The sequence below is a fragment of the Chiloscyllium plagiosum genome, chromosome 28, assembly GCF_004010195.1.
Source record: "Chiloscyllium plagiosum isolate BGI_BamShark_2017 chromosome 28, ASM401019v2, whole genome shotgun sequence".
Taxonomy (NCBI): domain Eukaryota; kingdom Metazoa; phylum Chordata; class Chondrichthyes; order Orectolobiformes; family Hemiscylliidae; genus Chiloscyllium; species Chiloscyllium plagiosum.
The window spans coordinates 30,612,132-30,637,053 of NC_057737.1; the positions used below are offsets into that span (position 1 = coordinate 30,612,132).

At 40.3% G+C, this 24,922-nt stretch overlaps 1 protein-coding gene across 3 annotated transcripts in view; it reads left to right on the plus strand.

The window, feature by feature from the left end:
- galnt17 (polypeptide N-acetylgalactosaminyltransferase 17) overlaps nucleotides 1-24,922 on the plus strand; it is a 409,761-nt gene that overhangs the window by 256,192 nt on the left and 128,647 nt on the right. For all 3 annotated transcript variants that reach the window (XM_043718609.1, XM_043718607.1, XM_043718608.1), the window contains one exon: nucleotides 19,265-19,382. In XM_043718609.1, coding sequence (XP_043574544.1) covers nucleotides 19,265-19,382 — 118 coding nt within the window. The remainder of the gene's footprint in view (nucleotides 1-19,264; nucleotides 19,383-24,922) is intronic.

Below are 24,922 nucleotides of genomic sequence, written 5' to 3' on the forward strand. Positions count from 1 at the left end.
AGGAATAGGGAGAAAGAGGAGTTGAACACGTGGCTACAGGGATGGTGCAGGAGGGAGGGTTTTGGATTCTTGGATAATTGGGGCTCTTTCTGGGGTAGGTAGGACCTCTACAAGCAGGATGGTCTTCATCTGAACCAGAGGGGTACCAATATCCTGGGGGGGAGGTTCGCTAAGGCTATTGGGGTGAGTTTAAACTAATCCAGCAGGATGATGGGAACCAAAATTGTAGTTTGAGTATCGAAAAGGTTGAGAGTAGGGAGGTCCAAAATCAAGTTTCAGGGACGCAAGATAGCACCGGCAAGCAAGAAGTTGGTTTGAAGTGTGTCTACTTCAACGCCGGAGCATCCAGTATAAGGTGGGTGAACTTGTAGCATGGGTTGGTACCTGGGATTTCGATGTTGTGGCCATTTCGGAGACATGGATAGAGCAGGGACAGGAATGGTTGTTGCAGGTTCCAGGATTTAGATGTTTCAGTAAGAACAGAGAAGATGGTAAAAGATCGGGAGGTGTGGCATTGTTGGTCAAGGACAATATTACAGTTGCAGAAAGGATGTTTGGGGACTCGTCAACTGAGGTAGTATGGGCTGAAGTTAGAAACAGGAAAGGAGAGGTCACCCTGCTGGGAGTTTTCTTATAGGCCTCCGAATTGTTCCAGAGATGCACAGGAAAGGATAGCAAAAATGATTCTCAATAGGAGTGAGAGAGACAGGGTAGTTGTCATGGGGGACTTCAACTTTCCAAATATTGACTGGGAACCCTATAGTATGAGTACTATAGGTGGGTCAGTTTTTGTCCAGTGTGTGCAGGAGGGCTTCCTGACACAGTATGTAGACCGGCCAACAAGGGGTGAAGCAACATTAGATTTGGCACTGGGTAATGAGCGCGGCCAGGTATTAGACGGAAGTAGGTGAGCACTTTGGTCTTAGCGATCACAATTCTGTTATGTTTACTTTAGTGATAGAAAAGGGATAGGTGTATACCACTGAGCAAGAGTTACAGCTGGGGGAAAGGCAATTACGATGTGATTTAGGAAGGCAAGATTTAGGAAGCATAGGATGGGGAAGGAAATTGGAGGGATAGGCCCATTAGAAATGTGGAGCTTATTCAAGGAAAAGCTATTGTGTGTCCTAGATAAGTGTGTATCTGCCAGGCAGGGAGGAAGCTATAGAGCGCGGGAGCCGTGGTTTACGAAGGAAGTGGAATCTCTGGTCAAGAGGAAGAAGAAGGCTTATGTTAGGATGAGATGTGAAGGCTCAGTTAGGGCGCTTGAGGGTTACAAGGTAGCCAGGAAAGACCTAAAGAGAGCGCGCAGAAGAGCCAGGAGGAGACATGAGAAGTTGTTGGCGGATAGGATCAGGGTAAACCCTAAGGCTTTCCATATGTATTTAAGGAATAAAAGAATGACAAGAGTAAGATTAGGGCCAATCAAGGATAGTAGTGGGAAGTTGTGTGTGGAGTCAGAGGAGATAGGGGAAGCACTAAATGAATATTTTTCGACAGTATTCACTCTAGAAAACGACAATGTTCTCGAGGAGAATACTGAGATACAGGTTACTAGACTGGATGGGATTGAGGTTCACAAGGAAGAGGTATTAGAAATCCTGCAGAGTGTGAAAATAGATAAGTCCCCTGGGCTGGATGGGATTTATTCTAGGATCCTCTGGGAAACCAGGGAGGAGATTGCCGAGCCTTTGGCATTGATCTTTAAATCATCATTGTCTCCAGGAATATGCCAGAAGACTGGAGGATAGCAAATGTGGTTCCCCTGTTCAAGAAGTGGAGTAGAGACAATCCACTATAGACCAGTGTGCCTTACTTTAGTTGTTGGTAAAGTGTTGGAAAAGCTTATAAGAGATAGGATTTATAATCATCTAGAAAAGAATAATTTGATTAGGGATAATCAGCATGGTTTTGTGAAGGGTAGGTCGTGCCTCAGAAACCTTATTCAGTTCTTTGAGAAGGTGACCAAACAGGTAGATGAGAGTAAACCGGTTGATATGGTGTATATGGATTTCAGCAAGGTGTTCGATAATGTTCCCCACAGTTGGCTTATGTACAAAATGCAGAGGAATGGGATTGTGGGAGATATAGCAGCTAGGATCAGTAATTGGCTTGTTGAAAGAAAACAGAGGGTGGTGGTTGATGGGAAATGTTCATCCTGGAGTCCAGTTACCAGTGGTGTACCGCAAGGTTTGGTGTTGGGTCCACTGCTGTTTGTCATTTTTATAAACAACCTGGATGAGGGCGTAGAAGGGTGGGTTAGTAAATTTGCAGACGACACTAAGGTCGGTGGAGTTGTGGATAGTGACGAAGGATGTTCTAGCTTACAGAGAGACATACATAAGCTGCAGAGCTGGGCTGAGAGGTGGCAAATGGAGTTTAATGCGGACAAGTGTGAGATGATTCACTTTGGGCAGAGTAACCGGAATGCAAAGTACTGGGCTAATGGTAAGATTCTTGGTAGTGTAGATGGGCAGAGAGATCTTGGTGTCCAGGTACACAGATCCTTGAAAGTTGCCACTCAGGTTGACAGGGTGGTTAAGAAGGCATACAGTGTTTTAGCTTTTATTAATAGAGGGATCGAGTTCTGGAACCATGAGGTTATGCTACAGCTGTACAAAACTCTGATGCGGCCACACTTGGAGTATTGTGTACAGTTCCAGTCACTGCATTATAAGAAGGATGTGGAAGCTTTGGAAAGGGTGCAGAGGAGATTTACTAGAATGTTGCCTGGTGTGGATGGAAGGTTTTACAAGGAAAGGCTGAGGAACTTTAGGCTGTTTTCGTTAGAGCAAAGAAGGTTGAGAGGTGACTTAATTGAGACATATAAGATAATCAGAGGGTTAGATAGGGTGGACAGGGAGAGGAGAAAGTGAGGTCTGCAGATGCTGGAGATCAGAGCTGAAAATGTGTTGCTGGAACAGCGCAGCAGGTCAGGCAGCATCCAGGGAACAGAAGAATCGACGTTTTGGGCATAAGCCCTTCTTCAGAAATGGACAGGGAGAGCCTTTTTCCAAGAATGGTGAAGGTGAGCACGAGGGGGCATAGCTTTAAATTGAGGAGTGATAGATATAGGACAGTTGTCAGAGGTAGTTTCTTTACTCAGAGAGTAGTAAGGGTATGGAATGCTTTGCCTGCAACGGTAGTAGATTTGCCAACTTTAAGTACATTTAAGTCGTCATTGGACAAGCATATGGACGTACATGGAATAGTGTAGGTTAGATGGGCTTCAGATTGGTATGACAGGTCGGCACAACATCGAGGGCCAAAGGGCCTGTACTACGCTGTAATGTTCTATGTTCTACAATACCAACCAGATGCCAAGCCAATTAGATGCCAAGAATTCTTGACATGGAGGTTAGAATGGCGACCTGACCACTTCAGTTCACCACTTATTATGTAGAGCCTCCATATTGGTCAGCACACAACATCAGCTCAGAGCACGATTCATGGGCCACATGCACCCTTCACACATGGACGTTGGTGTCAGCAAGGAACACTTTGTGCTTGGCGCCTCGCACTCAGCTCATGGATTGCACCAGGCTTTATCACAGGGCTGCCCACTCATTCAGTCAATGCCGACCTGCCTTACCTTGCCTTGCCTGTTGGACAATGGTCATGCTGTATTTTTGCAGACCATCAGACAGATTTGCTTGTCAGTTGTCAGTGGGGGACATCTTGTTGTACTGTACACCCAGTTATTAATATAAGATGACATCATGTGCCCGCTGTCTCCACGAAAAACACACTGCTTCAAGCAAATGGCCATGTCTGAAAATGGATGGGGGCTTGTCCTGAGTCCAGTCAAAGGGGTCCGCTGTTGTTTAGAGGGTCCTGTCACTGTCAGTCCAAGGCACAGTACTGTCACAAACCTGGAGCTTGGTCAGTCATCCATTCAGGCCAGTCACTGTCAGGAGATGTGTCTGACTACAGTCTGAGAAATAGGTAATGGTCAGTCTGTCGGATGCAGTCAGGGGAATTTTGTACTGCCTCTTAGGGAGCTTAAAAGAGAACAGTCAGAGGTCAGGTCAGTCAATGGGGCGACACAGTGGCTCAGTGGTTAGCACTGCTGCCTCACAGCACCAGGGACCTGGGTTCAATCTCTGCCTCGGGCAATTGTGTGGAGTTTGCACATTCTCCCTGTGTCTGCGTGGTGCTCTGGTTTCCTCCCACAGTCCAGAGATGTGCAGGTTAGGTGAATTGGCCATGCTAAATTGTCTGTAGTGCTAGGTGCATTAGTCAAGGGTAAATGTAGGGGAATGGGTCTGGGTGGGTCTTGTTGGGCCAAAGGGCCTGTTTCCACACTGTAGGGAATCTAATCTAATATCAAGGAACTAATCATCCAAGTTGGTCAGAGGTCAGCGACAAACATAATCCTGGGATCCATGGTTTTGATTATTGAGGAATGTACAAGGAACCTCATTGTCTGGAGGAGCTGTGCAGTCAAGATTCCAAGGGAAAATCAGAGAGATGGGTTGAGCAGAATTCTGTGTCTGTGTGCACCTATCTCACTTCACCTGACGAAGGAGCAATGCTCAGAAAGCTTGTGATTTCAAATAAACCTGTTGGACTATAACCTGGTGTCATGTGATGTCTGACGTTGTTCAGCCCAGTCCAATACGGGAACCTCCACATCATGTTCTTTGATTGGCATAAGATTTTGTCATATGATAATATCAAGCTTTATCATCCCGACAGTCGGCTGGAGTAAACAATCTATGATTACGCGAGTGTCAATCGCATAACACCAGAACTCAGATGGGACAGTTTAGTCTATTTCTGCAACAAGGGATGGGGGCCACCAGAGCATGCTGAACAAAAGAGAATCGGGTGGGAAAGACCACTGCCACAAAACGAAGTCACAATTTTATTGCCTCGCATACAGAGTTGGGGAAATTGATGCTGATTCTTAAGTAGAACTCCTCCATGTAGCTACTATTTCTCCCACTTTAACATAGCAGCTTAATTATATCTCCTAATTTCCTCACCCCTGGCTATGACATAGCTCGCAGGATAACTTCTCTCCTATTGCACTCCACAAGCAATCTTCTCACTTTGCCTTCTTGCCCATTCAAGCTGCAAGATCTTGTTTTGTGTGACTCTCGCCAGAACCTCTATGTCCTGAGAATGGCCAGAATTGCCAAATAAACTTCCCCCATACTCCCTTAAGCCATTGTGCAATTACTGAGCCATAATTTTGTGTTGAAGATGCAGATACAGCTGTTAGTTACTATTCCATTTTCATCCTCAAATTATTTTGATGGGATGATGTTCTGACCTTTCACAAAAAGGATCAAATGGGGTCTTAAGAGCACTAGAATTGTCTATAAGTTCTTAATTTTACTTTATTTCAATTATCTTGGTTGATTTCTTACAATAGAAGGTAGATTGAATATGTTATAACTGTCAGTCACATGAAGGTCATATCCCTCAATACAGACTGTATAGTATGAATGGTTGAGAACTTTTAAGATAACTCAGTAGTATTTTTAAAAGCAGGTTTTTATAGCTCAATGAAAAAACATACATGATTCTATAAGACAGGTTTGGAGTTTAACAGTTCTTCTGCTATCCTCTTTTCAATCCTGACTAACCAAGAAAGATAGTTAAAAATAATTCTCCTGAGGGAACTACCATTCTGGTAGTAGAAGGGAGATGCTGGAATGTGAAGGTGCACGGTATGTACAGTTTCCAGAATACATTATGTAGGATTCAAACTTAGTGTCAACAAAAACCCTGCAAATTTCTTCTGAACAATTGTAGACAAGCCGTGGAATCTATTTTCTAGATAAGTTTCACCTGTTAGGAATTTTTTAATATTTAGTTCAGAGAACAGAACAAGTCTGTACTATCAGGGCTCCTGAAGATCTATTATCATTTAAAAAAAACTCCAATCACTCAAGATGATATTTCAAAATGTTTTCATTCACTATTTTTATTATTCAACAACATCTAGTGCTCAAAGTAAAATGCTTCATACAAAAATATATTTCACAATATTCTTGACCCTCTTGATACATTCTTTTGGTTTGCTTCCTGAACGGTCAATTCAATTTTCAAATTCAAACTATCTCATTCTCTTTGGTCTTTCCAGCTAGTTTTCTACTAACCTTACACCTGTTCCTCCACTATCTCATGTTTTCAATTAAATTAATTTTTCTCTGCATTAAAATAAACTTCCATCTATTTAAAATGATTTTCTTTATTTTGCTGCAGTTGTGTATAAAAAGTCAGTGCTGAATTGTCATACAATGTAACCAATCTAACTGAAGGTCCAATACTGAAAGCCTAAGCCTATGAGGGAAGCTCATAAACCCTTGGTTTAATTTAGGTTCTCAGATCCATCACTGATTTCTGTGGAGATTTAGCCAGATCCCAGCTTGAGATTCCAAGCTTGAAATTAAACTGGCAACTTACACAGCACACCACATGATCTTGTTTTTCTGATAATAATTGCAGTATGCAAAGTCCATTCATTGTCGAAAAGTGTGGCGCATCAGGAAAACATTCCTGATGAAGGGCTTATGTCTGAAATATCGACCCTCCTGCTTCTCGGATGCTGCCTGACCCACTGTGATTAGATTAGATTACAGTGTGGAAACAGGCCCTTCGGCCCAACAAGTCCACACCGACCCGCCGAAGCGAAACCCACCCATACCCCTACATTTACCCCTTACCTAACACTATGGGCAATTTAGTATGGCCAATTCACCTGACCCTGCACATCTTTGGATGGTGGGAGGAAACCGGAGCACCCGGAGGAAACCCACGCAGACACGGGGAGAACGTGCAAACTCCACACAGTCAGTCGCCTGAGGCGGGAATTGAACCCGGGTCTCTGGCGCTGTGAGGCAGCAGTGCTAACCACTGTGCCACCGTGCCGCCCACAAGTGTGCTTTTCCAGCATCACACTTTTCAGCTCTGATCTCCAACATCTGCAGTCCTTCCTTTCTCAAAGTGCCATTCATTGTTGATTAATATCTGAGCTTCGTAATGTAAAGCAATCAGACTGTGAATATAAATTTTAAATTTACTCACACTTCAATTTTTGTTGGGATCTGCCTCTGAAACAATTTCAGCTCCTTTTTGTAGGAATCCATTTTAATTTGGTACAATCACACTGCATTCAAACCGACAAGAATCATGGATTTGTTTACTTTATAGTGTTGTTGTTGCCTTGGCTTCTTTGAATGCAATGCCCTTCATGACTCAATATTTTGGCAGTTTTCGAATTCATGATTAACTCTGAGTAAACCTGTGGAGTGAATATTTCAGTACTGTATTGCAGCATCAGGAAGCTTGTGTTCAGGTCAAACTTAAGAATCTGTAGAGTCTGAACAAAAATCTGTTTTGGCACAAATGTGGAGCAGCCTCTTTGCCCTTTGTTGATAGATTACAAACAAGTTGGCCACATTAAATGAAACAATAATAAGATTTGAAATTTACAGTGTAGAAAGGTTACAGTTTTATCAAATCAGGAATGGGAGCATGTTATTATGTGGTGAATTATTTATGATGGTTTGTAAAAAAGCACAGCCTGCTGTTGTAAAGGATGATCACTGACTAAAGCTTTCACTACAGGATAGTCTAGGAGAATGGAAGAAATTCTGAAAAGCTGTATTAGACTTAATATTGTAAACTCTGTTTCTCTCTTCATAGATGCTGCCAGACCTGCTAAGTTTCTCCAGTATTTTCTCTGCTCAGTTCAGTAAGATTATTTGAGATCATTTGTGTGTTGACAGATCCTCTGACTTCAAGGTGTATACTGACATAACAACAATGTTTTCAGGATTGAATTTTTTTCATAAATTCTGTCAAGAAAAGTTACAGATCATGTATATTCTGCATGTTCCACTCCAAGCTTAAAAGATGATTGATTTTTAATCTTCTATAGATGCATATCTGTTTCATCTTGTTTATTGATTATGTCATTGTTAAATTGCACTTAGACCATTAACTTGAAATGATTCCCTCTTTCAAAAGCATGTGGGTTTCACTAACTCAATTTGAGTTTGCATATACAACCAACCCACAAGCAGCTTGCCTACCCCAGGGATTACCATCTTGTTACAAGTATTTGGATCACATTACTATGAGTCAGTATTCAGTCAGCATAACAACTACAGTGCAACCAATATCTACAAGTCAATTGTACTGGTCTCTGAATTGTATCAGGATATCATTAACAATTTTGGTTGCTGCATTTTAGAAACACCAAAAACATTGATTAGAATATGAAATGGTCAAGGCATAATATTGCAGGTAGACATTTCTAAACTGTTCAGAGATGTTATTATACACATGTGGAGTGGGTAGGACATGAACGTAAGCTTCCAACCCAGAGATAGGGACTCTACTACTGCATCACAAGAGACCTACTAGGGAGTCTCAGATATTGCAACAATTTCTTGTTAAAATCTGGATGATTGACAGGGTTAGCCTTCAATTTGTCTCCACCTCAGTAGCTGCTCTTTGCAACTAGCAAGCTTCAGATGTACCTAGAACTGTTGTATGACAGAATCTACGGACCACAGAGGCCTATAGGTTTCAATGGCTGATTATGCCCAATGAGTTACCACATTTAAGCATTGTTTGAAGTTTAGCATTAGCTAAAATGAAGACATCATGGTTAAATCTGTGATGTGTGATTATAGGGTCAGTGAAATTTATGTTCTAATGCTTAAGCTTGTCTTCCTTCTTATGGTTTGAGTGAGCATGTCACTTGCCAGCTTCAGTGGATATGGTCCTTCCTGGATGTCAGGAATAGCAGAGAGGTTTGCTTTGGGGATATCGTTTGCAAGTTGTACCACTCATCTTTTAGTAGGAATCTCTTGCAGTGCTAGTCTATTGGCTGAAACTGGTGGGAGTAAGGGGTATCCTCAGCAGAGTCTTTGATATGTTTCTCCTTGCTTCTTTATCATCACAATTGAAGAGTCATTGCTCCCATAGCAACATGCTCCTACTTTCTGAGAAGTTGTGAGTTGCTTTCAGAATATTAAAGCAGGCCATATCTCACCAAGATTTTGAGTTGACCTGATTGAATATCTCCACAGAGGCCAGTATCCAGTCACCAAGTGCCCTTTATTTACACGTGGAGAGTCCTTAACACTGACCCAGCTTCCTCAGAGCCAGCTATCTGAATGAACAGATGTCTGATACTCCTATTCTTTTTTTAAATTTTTTTTTCTCTCTAAGTACTGGGCCCAGTTTTCAATGGCAGGATCAAACGAGTCAAGCTTCCCAGATAATGGCAGATGCCAGAAGTGCTTACCCCACCTCAAAGGTGATTGTTGTGAGTGAATTTCTTCAGAAGTATGCTTTTCTCTCGTTGCCATTGAAAAATCTCCACAAAGGCCAGTGTTCTGTCACCAAGTCACCCTTTATTGACACATGGAGAGTCCTTGACACTGATCCAACTTCCTCAGATCCAGCTCTCAGAGTGAACAGAATGTCCGACACTCTGTTCTTATCTGTCAGCCAGAACTCTCCCTTTGGATCAGGTTAACACCCCCAATCAGGTTCACATGGCTGACCATGTTACAGTCATTACACCAATAGATCTCTCATAATTTGCATCATCATTCTGAATCAGCGAGTAAAGCAACAAATATCTATGGAAACACTCCAAGCACAGCTCCACCTACTGTCCAGGTTTCAAAGGTTTAGAAGATCTCTTTGATAAAGGTTTCATATTTGTTCCGCTTCAAGTCTCAGGGATAGTAAACCTTCTGAACATAATTTTCATACATTGCTCTTTGTTATTTTCAATTATTTGGAGATTATGATCCATAATTCCTCTACTTGCTGTCAGGTGTGCGATGTCACATTTTCCTGGGATCAGCGTTTGAATTCTTGGGTATGAAATGTCAAACAAAAAGGTATCAAAGTTTTGATATAAATTAGGAACTGGAATAAATCTTTTATCCTCTTAGGTCTGTTCCACTCGTCAATTTTTTAAAAATTAATTCACAGGATGTAGGTGTTACTGGCTAGGCCAGCATTTTTTGCCCATCTCTAATTGCCCAGAGGGCAGTTCAGAGTCAACCACATTGCCATGGGTCTGGAGTCACATGTAGGCCAAGTGCTTCCTAACCTAAAGCATATTAGTGAACCAAATAGATGTTTCCTGGCAATCAGCAATGGTTTCGTGGTCATCATTAGACTCTTAATTCCAGATTTTTATTGAATTGAAATTCCACAGTCTGCCATGGCAGGATTTAAACCCAGGTGTCCAGAACATTATCTGGATCTCTGGATTAACATCACATTGAAGGGCTTATGCCTGAAACGTCGACACTCCTGCTCCTCAGATGCTGCCTGACCTGCTGTACTTTTCCAGTGCCACACTTTTTATATCTGAATTAACAGTCCAGCAATAATGCTACTAGGCCATCACCTCCTTCTCCCTTCTGCATCCTGTTTAAGGTCCGTGAGCTGGAACAGCTTAGATGGAATGATGGACTGTTAAGTAATAAAACAACACATTTTTGAACAATGCTTTTACAAATGTTGATATTTCTATGATGATTTATATGTTGATCTGTAATACACAAACTTTAATAATTATGTGCTGAACATCACTACCTTGATTTCTTCTTTACTTGGGATCTGAGTCACAGTAATTTTTAACTGTTGGAAAATTGTTTGTGAAGTAGTGTGTTGAAAGTTGTTGTGGGTCCAGGAAGGTTATTCACATATTAATGGCAACAGATAGGCTACATAGAAATAACGTATTTCTTTTGGTTGAGCTTTTTTTCATTCATTCATGGGATGAGGCCATCGGTGACTAGACTAGGATTTATTGTCCATCCCAGGGGGTAGTTAAGAGTCATCCACATTGCTGTGGTCTGGACTTACATGTAGTGTTTTCCCTAAAAGACAATAGTGAACCAGATGGGTTTATCCGACAATTGTTTCCATGACTCTCAGTTTTGGAGCCTGTGCCTTCAAATCTCTAGATACATGAGATTTCAAAATAGATTGGGCTTTGCAGCATTAAACATGATACTTGTCTGTTGTACCTCAAGCTGAACCCCCCCTATCATTTGTTTAAAAAGGTCAAGATTGTTACTTGAGACAGACAAGTTTAAATTTAAAATATGTGAGGAGAATGGAATTCAGTTAGGCACCTTTGTGTGATGAAAAACACGGGATAGATGTATGAGACTAAATGGTCAGATAATTTGTTGTGACATTCTCAACTCAAGACTATGTCATTGTTATTCTAACTGCTCGGTTAACTCAGTCAGGAGGCAGAAACTATCCCATTATCTATAACACAATTGAAAGGCTCAATTGACAGCTTCTAGGTATCATGATATTGAGATCTTCAGGTTACTACTTCAGACCTGTAGCTTGTGACATCTATCATTCCACAGTGCAGTCCATTGGAACGTTACTGAGGAATATGTTGATGTGGCCTTTGTCAAAAGTGGAGCAATACTGACAAACTGATACTTGCATGTTTCTTGAACTAACTACTAAGCAGTAAAGCAAGAAATGTCAGAAAGCTCTAAGATAGGCTAAGCAAAACAATAATAGCATAATGCCCAGAAGCAAAATAGAATATGTTCATATTTCATCTTTGCCGGTATACTTAGCAATTCCTCAGTAGTTACTCAATTCAGCAGGAGACAATCCAATGTTAGTGGTAAGTTAGTGATAACATTGGAGGCACCAGGTAATAAATCTTCAGCATGTACACACAGAAGGGAAAAAATAGCTACTCTCTGCCTGCATTTCATATAACATCCAAAGGAGAAGTAATTTCCAGCACATAAGTAGTTTTTGTAATTTACTTCAAGCGACCTAGCTATGCCCTTTAAAAATTGACCTTTGGGAATTCAGTAAGCCACTTTTTCACTTGGAGCAGCTAAGTGGCTGAGTTTCTGATTAACTTTTCAGACAGAGATTTATCATTTTTCTTGTGATGTACCACATATTGCTTAAGTTTTAATGAATACGATTTCACAGTCAGGGTGAGACTTTGTCAAAAGCTTTATCAAATTTCCTGACTTTTTGCCTGATATCACAAGTCCCATTTTCTGTGCTATTTAGAAAATTGGACTAAAACTGCAAAGATTTGTTGATTCCTGAGTGACATTCATGGAATTTTTATAGCACAAAAGTTGGCCATTTGGCCCTTCATGTCTATATTGGCTCTTCAAATGAGCAATTCACCAGCACCATTCCCCTTTCTTCTTTTCCCCTGGCAACCATGTATGTTTTTCCTGTTCAGGTACTGTCAAATTTTCTTTAAAGCCTCAACTGAAATTGCTTCTATGATATTTACTGGCATTCCAAATCCTAGCCTCTTGCAACATGATTAAGAATTTCCTCAAGTGACTTTTGCTTCTTTTACAAATTACGTCAAATCCGTCCATTTTCATTCTCAATGCTTTTGTGAATGGGGACAGTTCCACCCTATCCTCTCTGTCCAGATCCCACATGATTTGAATACTTCTTTCAAATCTCCTCTAAACCTTCTTTTCTCTCAGGAAAACAGTAATCTACCTTCCTGAACTAAGTTTATCATCTCAGGAGCCATTCTCATGCATCTCTTCTGCACAATCCCTAATGCTTGAAACAAAGTTGAGGGCACATAATAATGACTTTCACTTAAACAGCTAAGTCATAAAATATAAGGTCACATAAATCAATAAGATGTGAAATGGATCTCCAAACTTAATTCAGTTAAAATGGGAACTTGTGTTTCTCAACTGTACTGAATAGTTGGCCAATCATATATTGAATGGAATATAACATAGAACTTTACAGCACAGTACAGGCTCTTAGGCCCTCGATGTTGTGCCAACCTGTGGAACCAATCTGAAGCCCATCTAACCTACACTATTCCATTTTCATGCATATGTTTATCCAATAACCATTTAAATGCTCGAAGTTGCCAAGTCTACTACTGTAGCAGGCAGTGCGTTCCACGCCCCTACCACTCTCTCAATAAATAAACTACCACTGACATCTGTTCTATATCTATTGCCCTCAATTTAAAGCTATGTCCCCTTGTGCTAACCATCAACATCCAAAGAAAAAGGCTCTCACTATCCACTTTATCTAACCCTCTGATTATCTTATATGTCTCAATTAAGTCACCTCTCAAACCTTCTTCTCTCTAACGAAAACAGCCTCAAGTCCCTCAGCCTTTCTTTGTAAGACCTTTCCTCCATGCCAGGCAGCATCCTAGTAAATCTCCTCTGAACCCTTCCCAAAGCTTTCACATCCTTCCTATAATACGGTTACCAGAACTGGACGCAATACTCCAAGTGTGACTACACCAGAGTTTTGTACAGCTGCAACATGACCTCATGGTTCTGAAACTCAATCCCTCTACCAATTAAAGCTAACACACCCTATGCCTTCTGAATAACCCTATAAACCTGGATGGCAACTTTCAAGGATCTATGTACATGGACACTGAGATCTCTCTGCTCATCGACACTACCAAGAATCTTAGCATTAGCTCAGTACTCATTATTCCTGTTGCTCCTTCCAAAGTGAATCACCTCACATTTTTCCGCATTAAACTCCATTTGCCATCTCTCAGCCCAGCTCTGCAGCTTATCTATGTCCCTTTGTAACCTGCAACATCCTTTGGCACTATCCACAGCTCCACTGACCTTAGTGCCTTCCGAAAATTTACTAACCCATCCTTCTATGCCCTTATCCAGGTCATTTATTAAAATGTCAAACAGCAGTGGCCCTAAAAGAGATCCTTATGGTACACCACTAGTAACTGAACTCCAGGATGAACATCTCCCATCATTCACCACCCTCTGTCTTCTTTCAGCTAACCAAATTTCTGATCCAAACTGCTAAATCAGCCTCAATCCCATGCCTCTATATTTTCTGCAATAGCCTATCACGGGGAACCTTATCAAATGCCTTACTGAAATCCATATACACCACATCAACTGCTTTATCTTCATTCACCACATGACCTACCCTTCACAAAACCATGTTGACTATCCCTAGTCAAATTATTCCTTTCTAAATGATTATAAATCCTATCTCTTATAACCTTTTCCAACACTTTACCCACAACTGAAATAAGGCTCACTGGTCTATAATTACCAGGGTTGTCTCTACTCCACTTCTTGAACAAGGGGAAAACATTTGCTATCCTCCAGTCTTCTGGTGCTATTCCTATAGACAATGATGACATAAAGATCAAAGCCAAAGGTTCTGCAATCTCCTCCCTGGCTTTCCAGAGAATCCTAGGAAAAATCCAACTGGCCCAGGAGACTTATCCGTTTTCACACTTTCCAAAATTGCTAACATGTCCTCCTTATGAATAGTAATCCCATCTAGTCGAGTAGCCTGTTTCTCAGTATTCTCCTCGACAATATTGTCTTTACCCATTATGAATACTGATGATAAATATTCATTTAGTGCTTCTGCTATCTCCTTAGACTCCACGCACAACTTCCCACTACTGTCCTTGACTGGCCATAATCTTTCTCTCGTCATTCTTTTATTCTTGATATACCTATAGAAAGTTTTAGGGTTTACCTTGATCCTATCTGCCAATGACTTCTCATGTCCTCTTCTGGCTCTTCTTAGCTCTCTCTTTAGGTCTTTCCTGGCTAACATGTAACTCTCAAGTGCTCTAACTGAGCCTTCACATCTCATCCTAACATAAACCCTTTCCTTCCTCTTGACAAGAGATTCAACCTTTTTTTACTAAACCACGGCTCCCTCGCTCAACCACTTCCTTCCTGCCTGGCAGGTACATTCTTATCAAGAACAAGTAGCAGCTGTTCCTTGAATAAGCTCCATATTTCAATTGTGCCCATCCCCTGCAGTTTCCTTCCTCATCCTATGCATCCTAAATCTTGCCTAACTGCATCGTAATTGCCTTTCCCCCAGCTATAACTCTTCCCCTACCATATATGCCTACCCCTTTTCATTGCTAAAGTAAACATAATGGAATTGTGGTCACTATCACCAAACTGCTCACCTACCTCCAAATCTAACACCTGGCCATGTTCATTACCCAGTACCAAATCTAATATGGCCTCACCCCTTGTTGCCCTATCTACATACTGTGTCAGGAAACCCTCTTGCACACATTGGACAAAAACTGACTCATCTAAAGTACTTGAACTATAGTATTTCCAGTCAATATTTGGAAAGTTAAAGGTCCCCATAACAATGACCCTGTTACTCTTGCTCCTATCCAGAATTATCTTTGCTATCCTTTCCTCTACATTTCTACATATTTGGAGACCTATAGTGAACTCCCAACAGGTGACCTCTCTTTTCCTGTTTCTAACCTCAGCCCATATTACCTCAGTAGACAAGTCCTCAAATGTTCTTTCTGTCACTGTAATATTGTCCTTGACTAACAGTGCCACCCCCCACCCGCCCTTTTTACCATCTTCTCTGTTCTGACTGAAACATCTAAATCCAGAACTTGCAACAACTGTTCCTGTCTCTGCTCTATCCATGTCTCCAAAATGGCCACAACATCAAAGTCCCAGGTACTGCCAGGTATGCTGCCAGTACATCCACCTTATTCTGAATGCTCCTGGTGTTGAAGTACACACACTTCAAACATCCTTCCTACCTGCCAGTGCACTTTTGCGACCTTGAAACCTTATTTCTGACCTCACTACACTCATCTCCTCTACACTAGAACTACAAATCAGGTTCCATCCCTGCTGAATTAGTTTAAACCCTCCCAAAGAGTATTAGCAAATCCTCCTCCCCTCCCCCATGGGAATGTTGGTACCCCTCTGGTTTAGGCATAGACCATCCTGTTTGTAGAGGTCCCACCTACCCCAGAATAAGCCCACATTATCCAAGAATTCAAAACCCTCCCTCTTGCACTATACCTGTGGCCACATGTTCAACTCCTCTCTCTCCCCATTCCTCACCTTGGTAGCATGTGGCACAGGTAACAAACCAGAGATAACAACTTTGTTTGTTCTAACTCTAAACTTCCACCCTAGCTCCCTGAATTTCTGCCTTAAATCTGCACCGCTTTTCCTACCTATGTCATTAGTGCCTATGTGACCACAACTTGGGGCTATTCCCTCTCCCCCTCAAGGATCCTGAAATCACGATCTGAGATATCACAAACCCTGGCACCTGGAAGACAACACACCAACCGTGAGTCTCTCTCACTCCCACAGAACCTCCTATCTGTCCCCCTAACTATGGAGTCCCCAATGCTCTGCTCCTCTTCTCCTTCCCTTCTGAGCAACAGGAACAAACTCTGTGCCAGAGACCTATATCTCATGGCTTACCCCGGTAAGATCCTCCCCCCCAATAGTATCCAAAACGGTATACTTATTACTGAGGGGAATGGCCACAGGGATCCCTGCACTGCCTGCCAGTTCCCTTTCTGTCCTCTGACATAACCTACCTGCATTTTTCTTGTACCTGAGGTGTGACTACCTCCCTGTAACTCCTCTCAGTAAACTCCTCCCCATGCAAATGATCCAAAGTTCATTCAGCTCTCGCTCCAGTTCCCTAACGCAGTTTTCAAGGAGCTGGAGTTGGGTGCACTTCCCGCAGATGAAGTCAGCCCGGAGACTAGTGGTCACCCTTACTTCCCTCATTCTGCAGGAGGAACACTCAACAGCCCTAACCTCCATTCCCACTATTCTAAATTTCTAAAGAGACTATTGAAAAATAAAACAAAAACTAGTTACCTTACCAATCTGGCACACAGAGCTTTTTCTTTGGTTAGAGGAAGAGAAGGATTGGTGGGAGACACTACCTAAGTAGTGTTTCGGGTAACGCAACCACCCAAATATATTACTTCACTAACTCAGCTGTCCCATGTCTGCTCCTGCTCAGGTGTGCATTCCACCTATTCTTAAGATAAGTTTTTAAAGCAGTCACTTCCCTTCCCAGCAGCCCCTGGTCTTCCTGCTGCTAAACACAAATAGCTTGAGTACTTCCTCAGAAATCCATTGATTTTTTTTTTGCAAGTATTTTTGAACCTCCTTCCAAGAACAATGATAACAAATGAATAATCTGCATCATAGACAATCCATAACTTATACTCTCAGCATATTGCAAAAACATCCAGTAGTAATTCTCTTCAGTATTTAGGTTGGAATCAGCAGGAAAGATCCCAGCAAATAATCTACCATTGACAAAACTGCAAGGATTTTTGTCACGGGGAGCCATAAAATGATGCTAGAAATTAGATGAAAGGGGAGAATGCTGAGGAAGTGAAGAGCAGCTTTGCTCCTTTCCATTGTACTTCCTCCCTACTTTCAGACAGCTATCTCTCCATAGCAGCATACTTCATATTACATCAATGACTATGGGAAGGCTGCTCAGCAGAACACCATTTCCAATCTCACTGACTCAAGATGAATAAAATCTCTGGATTAAACTTGTCAAAAGCCTTTAAGATCCTGAATACAGCCACTGAAACCCTTCCACAGTTTCCTTTTCTTGGATAGCAAGAGTTAAGTGGGCAGCGTTTTGCTACATCTTTAAAGTTTCATGACTTGCATAATATGGCAACAAGTGTTACACACACTATTCCAACAAGAATGATTAAATATCTTATTTAGGCTTGGCGTCACATTCTATTATTTGAGTTCTGTTCAACACACTCAATATCCTCTTAGCCTTACTTATCATGCAATGCAGACGTTTCAGTTATTGTTTCCTAACACATCCACAATCTTCTCTTGAGCTGTAGCCTAAGCACATTTAGTTTCGCCTTCCAGTGTTAAATTTCCTTCACAGGTCACATTCCTTTGCACTACTTATAGTGAATTAAATTTTCAATATTTTGGTCCAACACTCCAATCCATTTAGATCACCCTGAACCTGATCAGAATGTTCCTCATTTGTTGGTTTATTCAGTATCTCCACTTTTAGTCATTGGTTTACAATTGGAAAGCAAGGTCTCAGCACTGATGCTTACGCTTTGCACAGCCATTTCCTGTCAATTCAGCAGAGCTCCAACATAACTACTGTCCCCTTTATGATGGGCCAAATGGTTTACTTTTGTTCTGTAAAAGTTCTGTGAATGTCACTCAGGAATCAACAGATCTTTATAGTTGTACAATTTTCAAATTGGCATAGAACATGGGACTTGTGAGCATAAAGACTATATAACATAGGAGTAACAGTAAACCATTCGGCCGATTGAGTTTGGTCTGCTATTTAGTGTTGATCTGATAACCCTTAACTCCACTTTCCTGCCTTTTCCCCATCCCCTCGATTCCCTTACTGATTAAAAATCTGTCTATGTCAGCCTTGGATATAGTTAATGACCCAGCCTTGAGAACTGTTTGCAGTAAAGAACTTTACAGATTCACTACACTCTTAGAGGAAAGAAACCTTCCTCATCTCTGCCTTATATGGGTGACACCTTACTTTCCCACAAGGTGGAATCATTCTCAGCAACTAACCTGTCAAGCCCCATAAGAATCTTACATGTTTCAATAAAGTCACCACTTATTCTTCTAAACTCTAATGAGCGCTAGCTGAACCTCCTCAACCTCTCCTTCTATGAAAATCCATGCATTCCTGTGATCAATCGAATGAACCTTCTCTGGACTGCTTCCATTGCCAATATATCTTTCCATGGATAAGGGGATTAAAAACCTCACAATATTCTACGTGTGATTTGATTAATCCCTTGCGTTGTTTTACAAAATTTCCTTATTTTTATATTCCATTCCCTTTGAAAAAATCCCAGCATTCCATTTCTCTTCCCTATCACCTGCTGACCTTGTGTGCTTTTTGTGATTAATGCATGAGGAATCCCAGATCCTTCCTGCTGCATCTTTCTGCAGACCTTCTCCATTTAAATAATATTTAGCTCCTCTATTCCTCCTGCTAAAGTTCTTAACCTCACTCTTTTCCAGACTATAGTCAAACTGCACGTTTTTACCCACTTGTTTAACTTGTCCGTGTCCATTTGTAGACTCTTTGTGTTGTCCTCATGATTTGCCTTCTCACATATATTTGTGTCATCTGCAAACTTTACCAACAACACCCCTGTTTTTCCAACCCTCCTTGCAATAGTATAGCAAAAGCACTGCTGAATTTGAGCCATGAATTTCTCTTCATTCCTGATATTTAATCAACAAGATTTGTTTGCATTGGCTTTCATCAGAATGTATTACTGACTTGCTCTGAAGATTCCACGTTTCTTTGTTTCAGTACAGTCTTCTCTAGGAAATATTCTGACCTCTTAGGTTCGGCTGCACTTTCTTTAGAGGTCTTTCTGTCCTTTTCAAGCAATAATATACCTCTTGATCTTTTTCAGGACACCCGCCATGATTGGATGTTCATTTGTGGTGAATAGATTGTTCTTTGGTGAGATTGGCCTTTTGGACTCTGGAATGGACGTTTATGGTGGAGAAAACATAGAACTGGGGATTAAGGTTTGTGGATAACCTCTTTAGATATTGTGTTTCTGAATATTGTATGTTTGGACCTCATCAAAGCTCATCATGGTGAGAGATACATCATGTAGAGTTGCTGCTAACATTCTCTTTCTTGGTAGGAAATCTGCAGGACCTGGTTGCTCTAGTATGTGCAGAAAAAGATAATGTGGTAGTCTCATGAGAAGAGATACTTACCTTAAATATGATGTTGTTTGTTGCAAGTAGCAACCAAGAATTAGTTACTTTGACACAATAGACATTGTCACTCAGACAATGAAGGAGACTTCATTGTTAGATCTTACTTGTTTGAATTACAAAGTTATTCTTTTGCCTGTGTCCACATTATATCATCACATTGGGTGGTGCTTCATGCATTCCTCAGCATTAATCATTTCAGGTCCTTACACCCTTATTCCAACAATGGACTATGAAGAATTTTTTTTTTCTCCCATGTAGCCTGTAATCTGACTTGGGTTTGCTCAACTGAAAAGCTTATTGTCCATTGACAAGGATGAATTAGCATTGTATCAGACAACCTTCTGTGAAATTTCATCTTGATACCAATGGCCTGTTGGTCACAAGCATAAAAATTCAGAATACTCAGCCACAGAAAAGGGTCATATTGTTTCTCAAGGCAGTGCTGGTCTTTTCCACTGTAAGAGTTATCTAGGCTAATGATACTTTCTTGGTCACTTCCCATATCTTTTAAAATATTTCTTTTACCTCTTTCTAATTTCCCTTTAGAATAATATATCAATTGCTTTAGCAATGGTTTATGACAGATTTCCACCATTCTATCCAATTTGTGTTAATGTTGTATTACTGTCTTACCAAACAATAAAAGAACCTAACAATACTTAGTTCTTCATAACCCTGGATAAATTTAAAGAATCTATCAAGTCACTCTTTTCCTCTTCTGAACTAGTGAACAGAGACCTTGGTTTTCAGCTCTTCAAAATTGAACTCGTTATCCCTGTGAATCTCAATTAGCACTTCCATCAATGTTACAATCTCCTATAATGGAGTGCTGAAAACTGTATATAATATTCCAGGTGTGGCCTAACTAGTACGTACAAGCACAAAAACATTTCCAGGTATTTATTGGTGTATTGTCTGCCTTCAAATACAAAAGCTGAGGGCAAGTATTTCATCTACACAAAACTATTTACACTCACCACAGAGTAGCAGTTTTGAAAGAGGAAAGCCAGGCAGGTTATGCAGGCAATGGGCCTGAATTCTTCCAGCCCAGGAGGAATAGCCATAAGTCTGCATAGGCACTACATAAACACATTTTTCCTCAGACTCCATTTGTATTTTGGATAATGTAATATTGCTACTTCTGCTGTTGTCACCTTTATTAACATATGCAGTTGAACACCAAAACCCTTCAACTCCGTGTTCAATTTGACTACTTAATATACCCGAATCCTTCCTAATTAAATATTAACCAGAATATATTGTTTTAATAATATGTTTACAAACAGGAAATCTGCAGGACTTGGTTGCTCTAGTATGTGCAGAGAAAGACAATTTGGTAATCTCGTGAGAAGACACAATAATGACTCTACATAACAATAGATCACAAAGTATTTATAACCTGGTGAACCAGAAAATTTTATGTGATTTATTTCCTCATTCATATTGTAACCTTATTTTATATAAAGTTGTTGTGCCTTCACCTGTTTAAAGGTTTTATGTAAAATAAATACTTCTGAGCCTTCTATCCTATTTTTGTAAATCTGCTATTGGGGGAAAGCAGATCCTTAAAATATTAGTTAACATTATAATCCATCATTGATTTCCACAGTATCAGAATGATAAAACCCCCTGTCTTCAGGTACAGCACATCTTTGCTTTGAGATCAAACCCAATCAACTTCATTGTTAAGCATGTTAATCAAACAATCTAGGATTTTCTTATGTCAATGAGATAATAGCCTTTTATACATTCAGGATGAAACACTGAGAATTTTGCTTTGGTGACATCAGTGGATGAATACTTAGTGCCTTCTAATGGACAATCTCTGCTAATTCAAGTGATAACCTAGTATTCAGAATAGATTAATACCTTCCCTGAAATATTGGACAAAAATTAGAATCAAAAGGTGTTAAGTATTTATCTATTAATACTATGAATGTTCATTTCTGATTTATTATGAGCAGTCTGCAATATGAATTAATTAGTTTTAGTTATTGTTAATTTTACATTCTTCGAATATACTCACTGCAGATATGTAACATGCTTTGTGAGGCTGAACAAGTCAATTGTGGATGGAAACAGAAATTGCTGGTAAAGCTCAGCAGGTCTGGCAGCATCTGTGGACAGAAATCAGAGTTAATTTCGGGTCCAGTCACCCTTCCTCAGTTCTGACCTAAAATATAAATCTGATACCTCTCCACAGCTGCTGCCAGAACCGCTGAGCTCTTCCAGCAATTTCTGTTTCCATCCACAATTGACTTTTTCTGAACTGTGGAAGCTGTAAATCAGAAACAAAAGCAGAAATTGCTGGAAGAGCTCAGCAGGTCTGGCAGCATCTGTGGACAGAAATCAGAGTTAACATTTCGGGTCCAGTCACCCTTCCTCAGTTCTGACCTAAAATATAAATCTGATACCTTTCCACAGCTGCTGCCAGAACCGCTGAGCTTTACCAGCAATTTCTGCTTTTGTTTCTGATTTATAGCTTCCACAGTTCATTTGGTTTCAATTGTGGATGGAATGTGTGCTCTTTTAGCTTAATACTAAAAATGAAAAACGTGTAATTTACTGTACTCTATTAACAAATAAATCTCTTCTGAGGAACATTGCTAATTGTCATTCCATTAGAGAAGAACCTACAACTAATGAGGGGCTAGTTCTTATGTTTTCCTACTTATGTTTCTAATCATAAGTACTTGAAGATATGTGGGTTCGATAGTTCTGCTAAGGGAAGATAGCGTGCACATTTTGAATGTGAGTGGATTTCAAACTTTCTCTCCCTGGATGATTTCCAGATTCTCCCCCTCAGCTGCAATTTGTCCTATAGAAGATTACTTTAGACAGCAAGTGACTTGAGATTCCAAAGTCACACGGAGGACCAAAAACTTTGGCTGGTTTATGATAACCGATTGTCAGTTTCTGTGAGTGTACCTCAAGAGGCTACTGTTCAGATGTTGGGTGAGAATAAATCAGCTCAAGCATCTCAGATTAGGGATCATTGTGTGAAATCAGGCTTTATTAATTTGAACCTGAGGTATTCCTTGAAAGAATAGTGCTTATTATCTGTACTGTTATTTGTTGATTAATACATCAAAGCACATTGGTGGTGGATGGAAAACAGTATCTGCAGATGTTGTGGGCTCTTCTGTGATGTTTGTCCAAGGCATCAGTCTCATTATTGATCTTCTTCTGTTAAAGGGGAACAAGAACTCAGGAAATGTGACTGATGTGAACAGTCACAAGTCTGGACCGAGGAGCTTCAATATCCAGAATGTTCTGGATCAAAACTAAGAGCTGAGATCTTGACGACCAAGCCCATTAGGGAATTTTACATTTTGCCAGACATGTATTGGTAAAAAACTATACACAACATTTGTAGTGAGGGGATTACGAGATGGACTTGAACCTGTTAATCCCGAAGGCAAAGTGTTTTCAGGTGCAGCAGGTTGATTTGGGCAGTGACAGGTTGGTTAGAATGGTTACCACACGTCTCTGGGAGTCTGTACCTTCTCTGGTGATCTTTATGTATGTAGCCCTCACCCTTTAGAGCCCATTGCCTTGCCCAACATCTCTTGTTCATTATACTTTTGTCTCCACTCATGCTATCCAAGCATGCCATACTTATTTATATTCTCTGTGCCAATTCAACACCACCATATGCCCCAAGCCACCCCATGCCCCCTATACTCTCCATACCAACTCATCACCTCCTTCTCATTCACACATTATGTGCACAATTAAAGAACAGAAATTGCTGAAAGAAAAGTTCACAAATTTTCTTTTCAAAATAAAGCTGCTGTTCATAGAACACTATAAAAATGGCAATCAGACACACTGTTAATGTATCAATAACAATGCACTGTGTGCCCCTTAATCTTATCCAAATTAAAAACTGAGACATTAAGAAATTCTGTCACAGATCGAACAACTTATAACTATTTGATTATGTCAATCAAGCAAAGACAACAATTCATGTTAGCTGTTGAAATAGTATGCCTGCCTGAGCCGATGATTATATTGATTTGGACACAGTTTGAGTGTACACAATCCTAGAACTGAGTCTCATTCACCCTTTTTAAATATCTCCAGAGTCATTCTGATTCCATGAAAATCTGGGGCTGGGAACTGTAGCTGATGTTAATGGGTTACAGATTTTCAATTTACAGCTGCCTTCTGAGAAATCAATGGTTGCACTCACACATCTGAGTTGAGCTATTGTGTTCAAACCTCAATACAGGGCGAGGCTGACAACAGGTTCAGGATTGTGGGAGTGTTTAAATGGTTATTTTTAGGTTAGATGTTAGGCCTGCATATTGATAGAGATATGAGAGCTTCCATGGCACAGATATAAGTAGCAGAACAGATAAAGCAGAAGAAAAAAGATTATTTGTGTTTGGATTTCCAAAATGAGTTAGTAAGACAGCACTACACAAGGGTTCATGATTTTAGGTATAATATTATTAGCATTGACAGATGATTGTCTAGCTAACAAACAAACAGTCAGAACGTTTGGGTCATTTTTAAGTTTGGTGCATGTAACTAATGGTGTACCACAGGGATCAGTACTGCGGCTTCAATTCTTTACAATCTATAATAATTCTTAGACAAAATCAATGTATTGTAGCAAAATTTGCTGGTGGCACAAAGCAGGAAGCTAGTTGTGAGGAGGATACAATGGGTCTGCAAACAGATATGGAAAGGTTGGGCAGAATTTTCATGTGATAACAGAGACTGTGCACTTTATGTGAAATAACACTGAGGCCCCAATACCAGAATTCAAGCCTACAATTTATAACTGATCATCCTTTAGCAAGTAGTGGAAAGGTAGTGAAAATAGAATCTGTCAGAAATGGGAACAGGACCTGGGAGAGACCCAAACCTAGGAGAGCCATTTCAATTCAGGGCTGAGTTCAAATTGACTCTAATTTTTAATGAAACAGGTCTTTATCCAGCAGTGTGTGACTTACTTTGTTTTTAGAGTGGACATAAATGGTACATAAGATCTCTGGAATTGTCAAGCTGTCATATTATTTAAATCCCTTACACTTAAAATACAGCATGCTGATCTTTGAATTAAAAGAAAAATATTTGCAGTTTCGATAGTTGTTTGTTGAATATCATGGGTTATCATTATAGCATTATTACTGCTTGACTACTACCACAGTTCATCATTATCATAGTGGGGTGCTATAAATTCAGTTTGATTAAAAGTTTAGAGAAATTATCGAGGAATTAGCTGTTAATTTGGAGCAATGTATACAAATGTTTAATTTCATAAAAAATAAGGACTAGAAAGTTTTTAAATAATAGAATAGAATTTCTCTCAAATGTTTAATAGATAT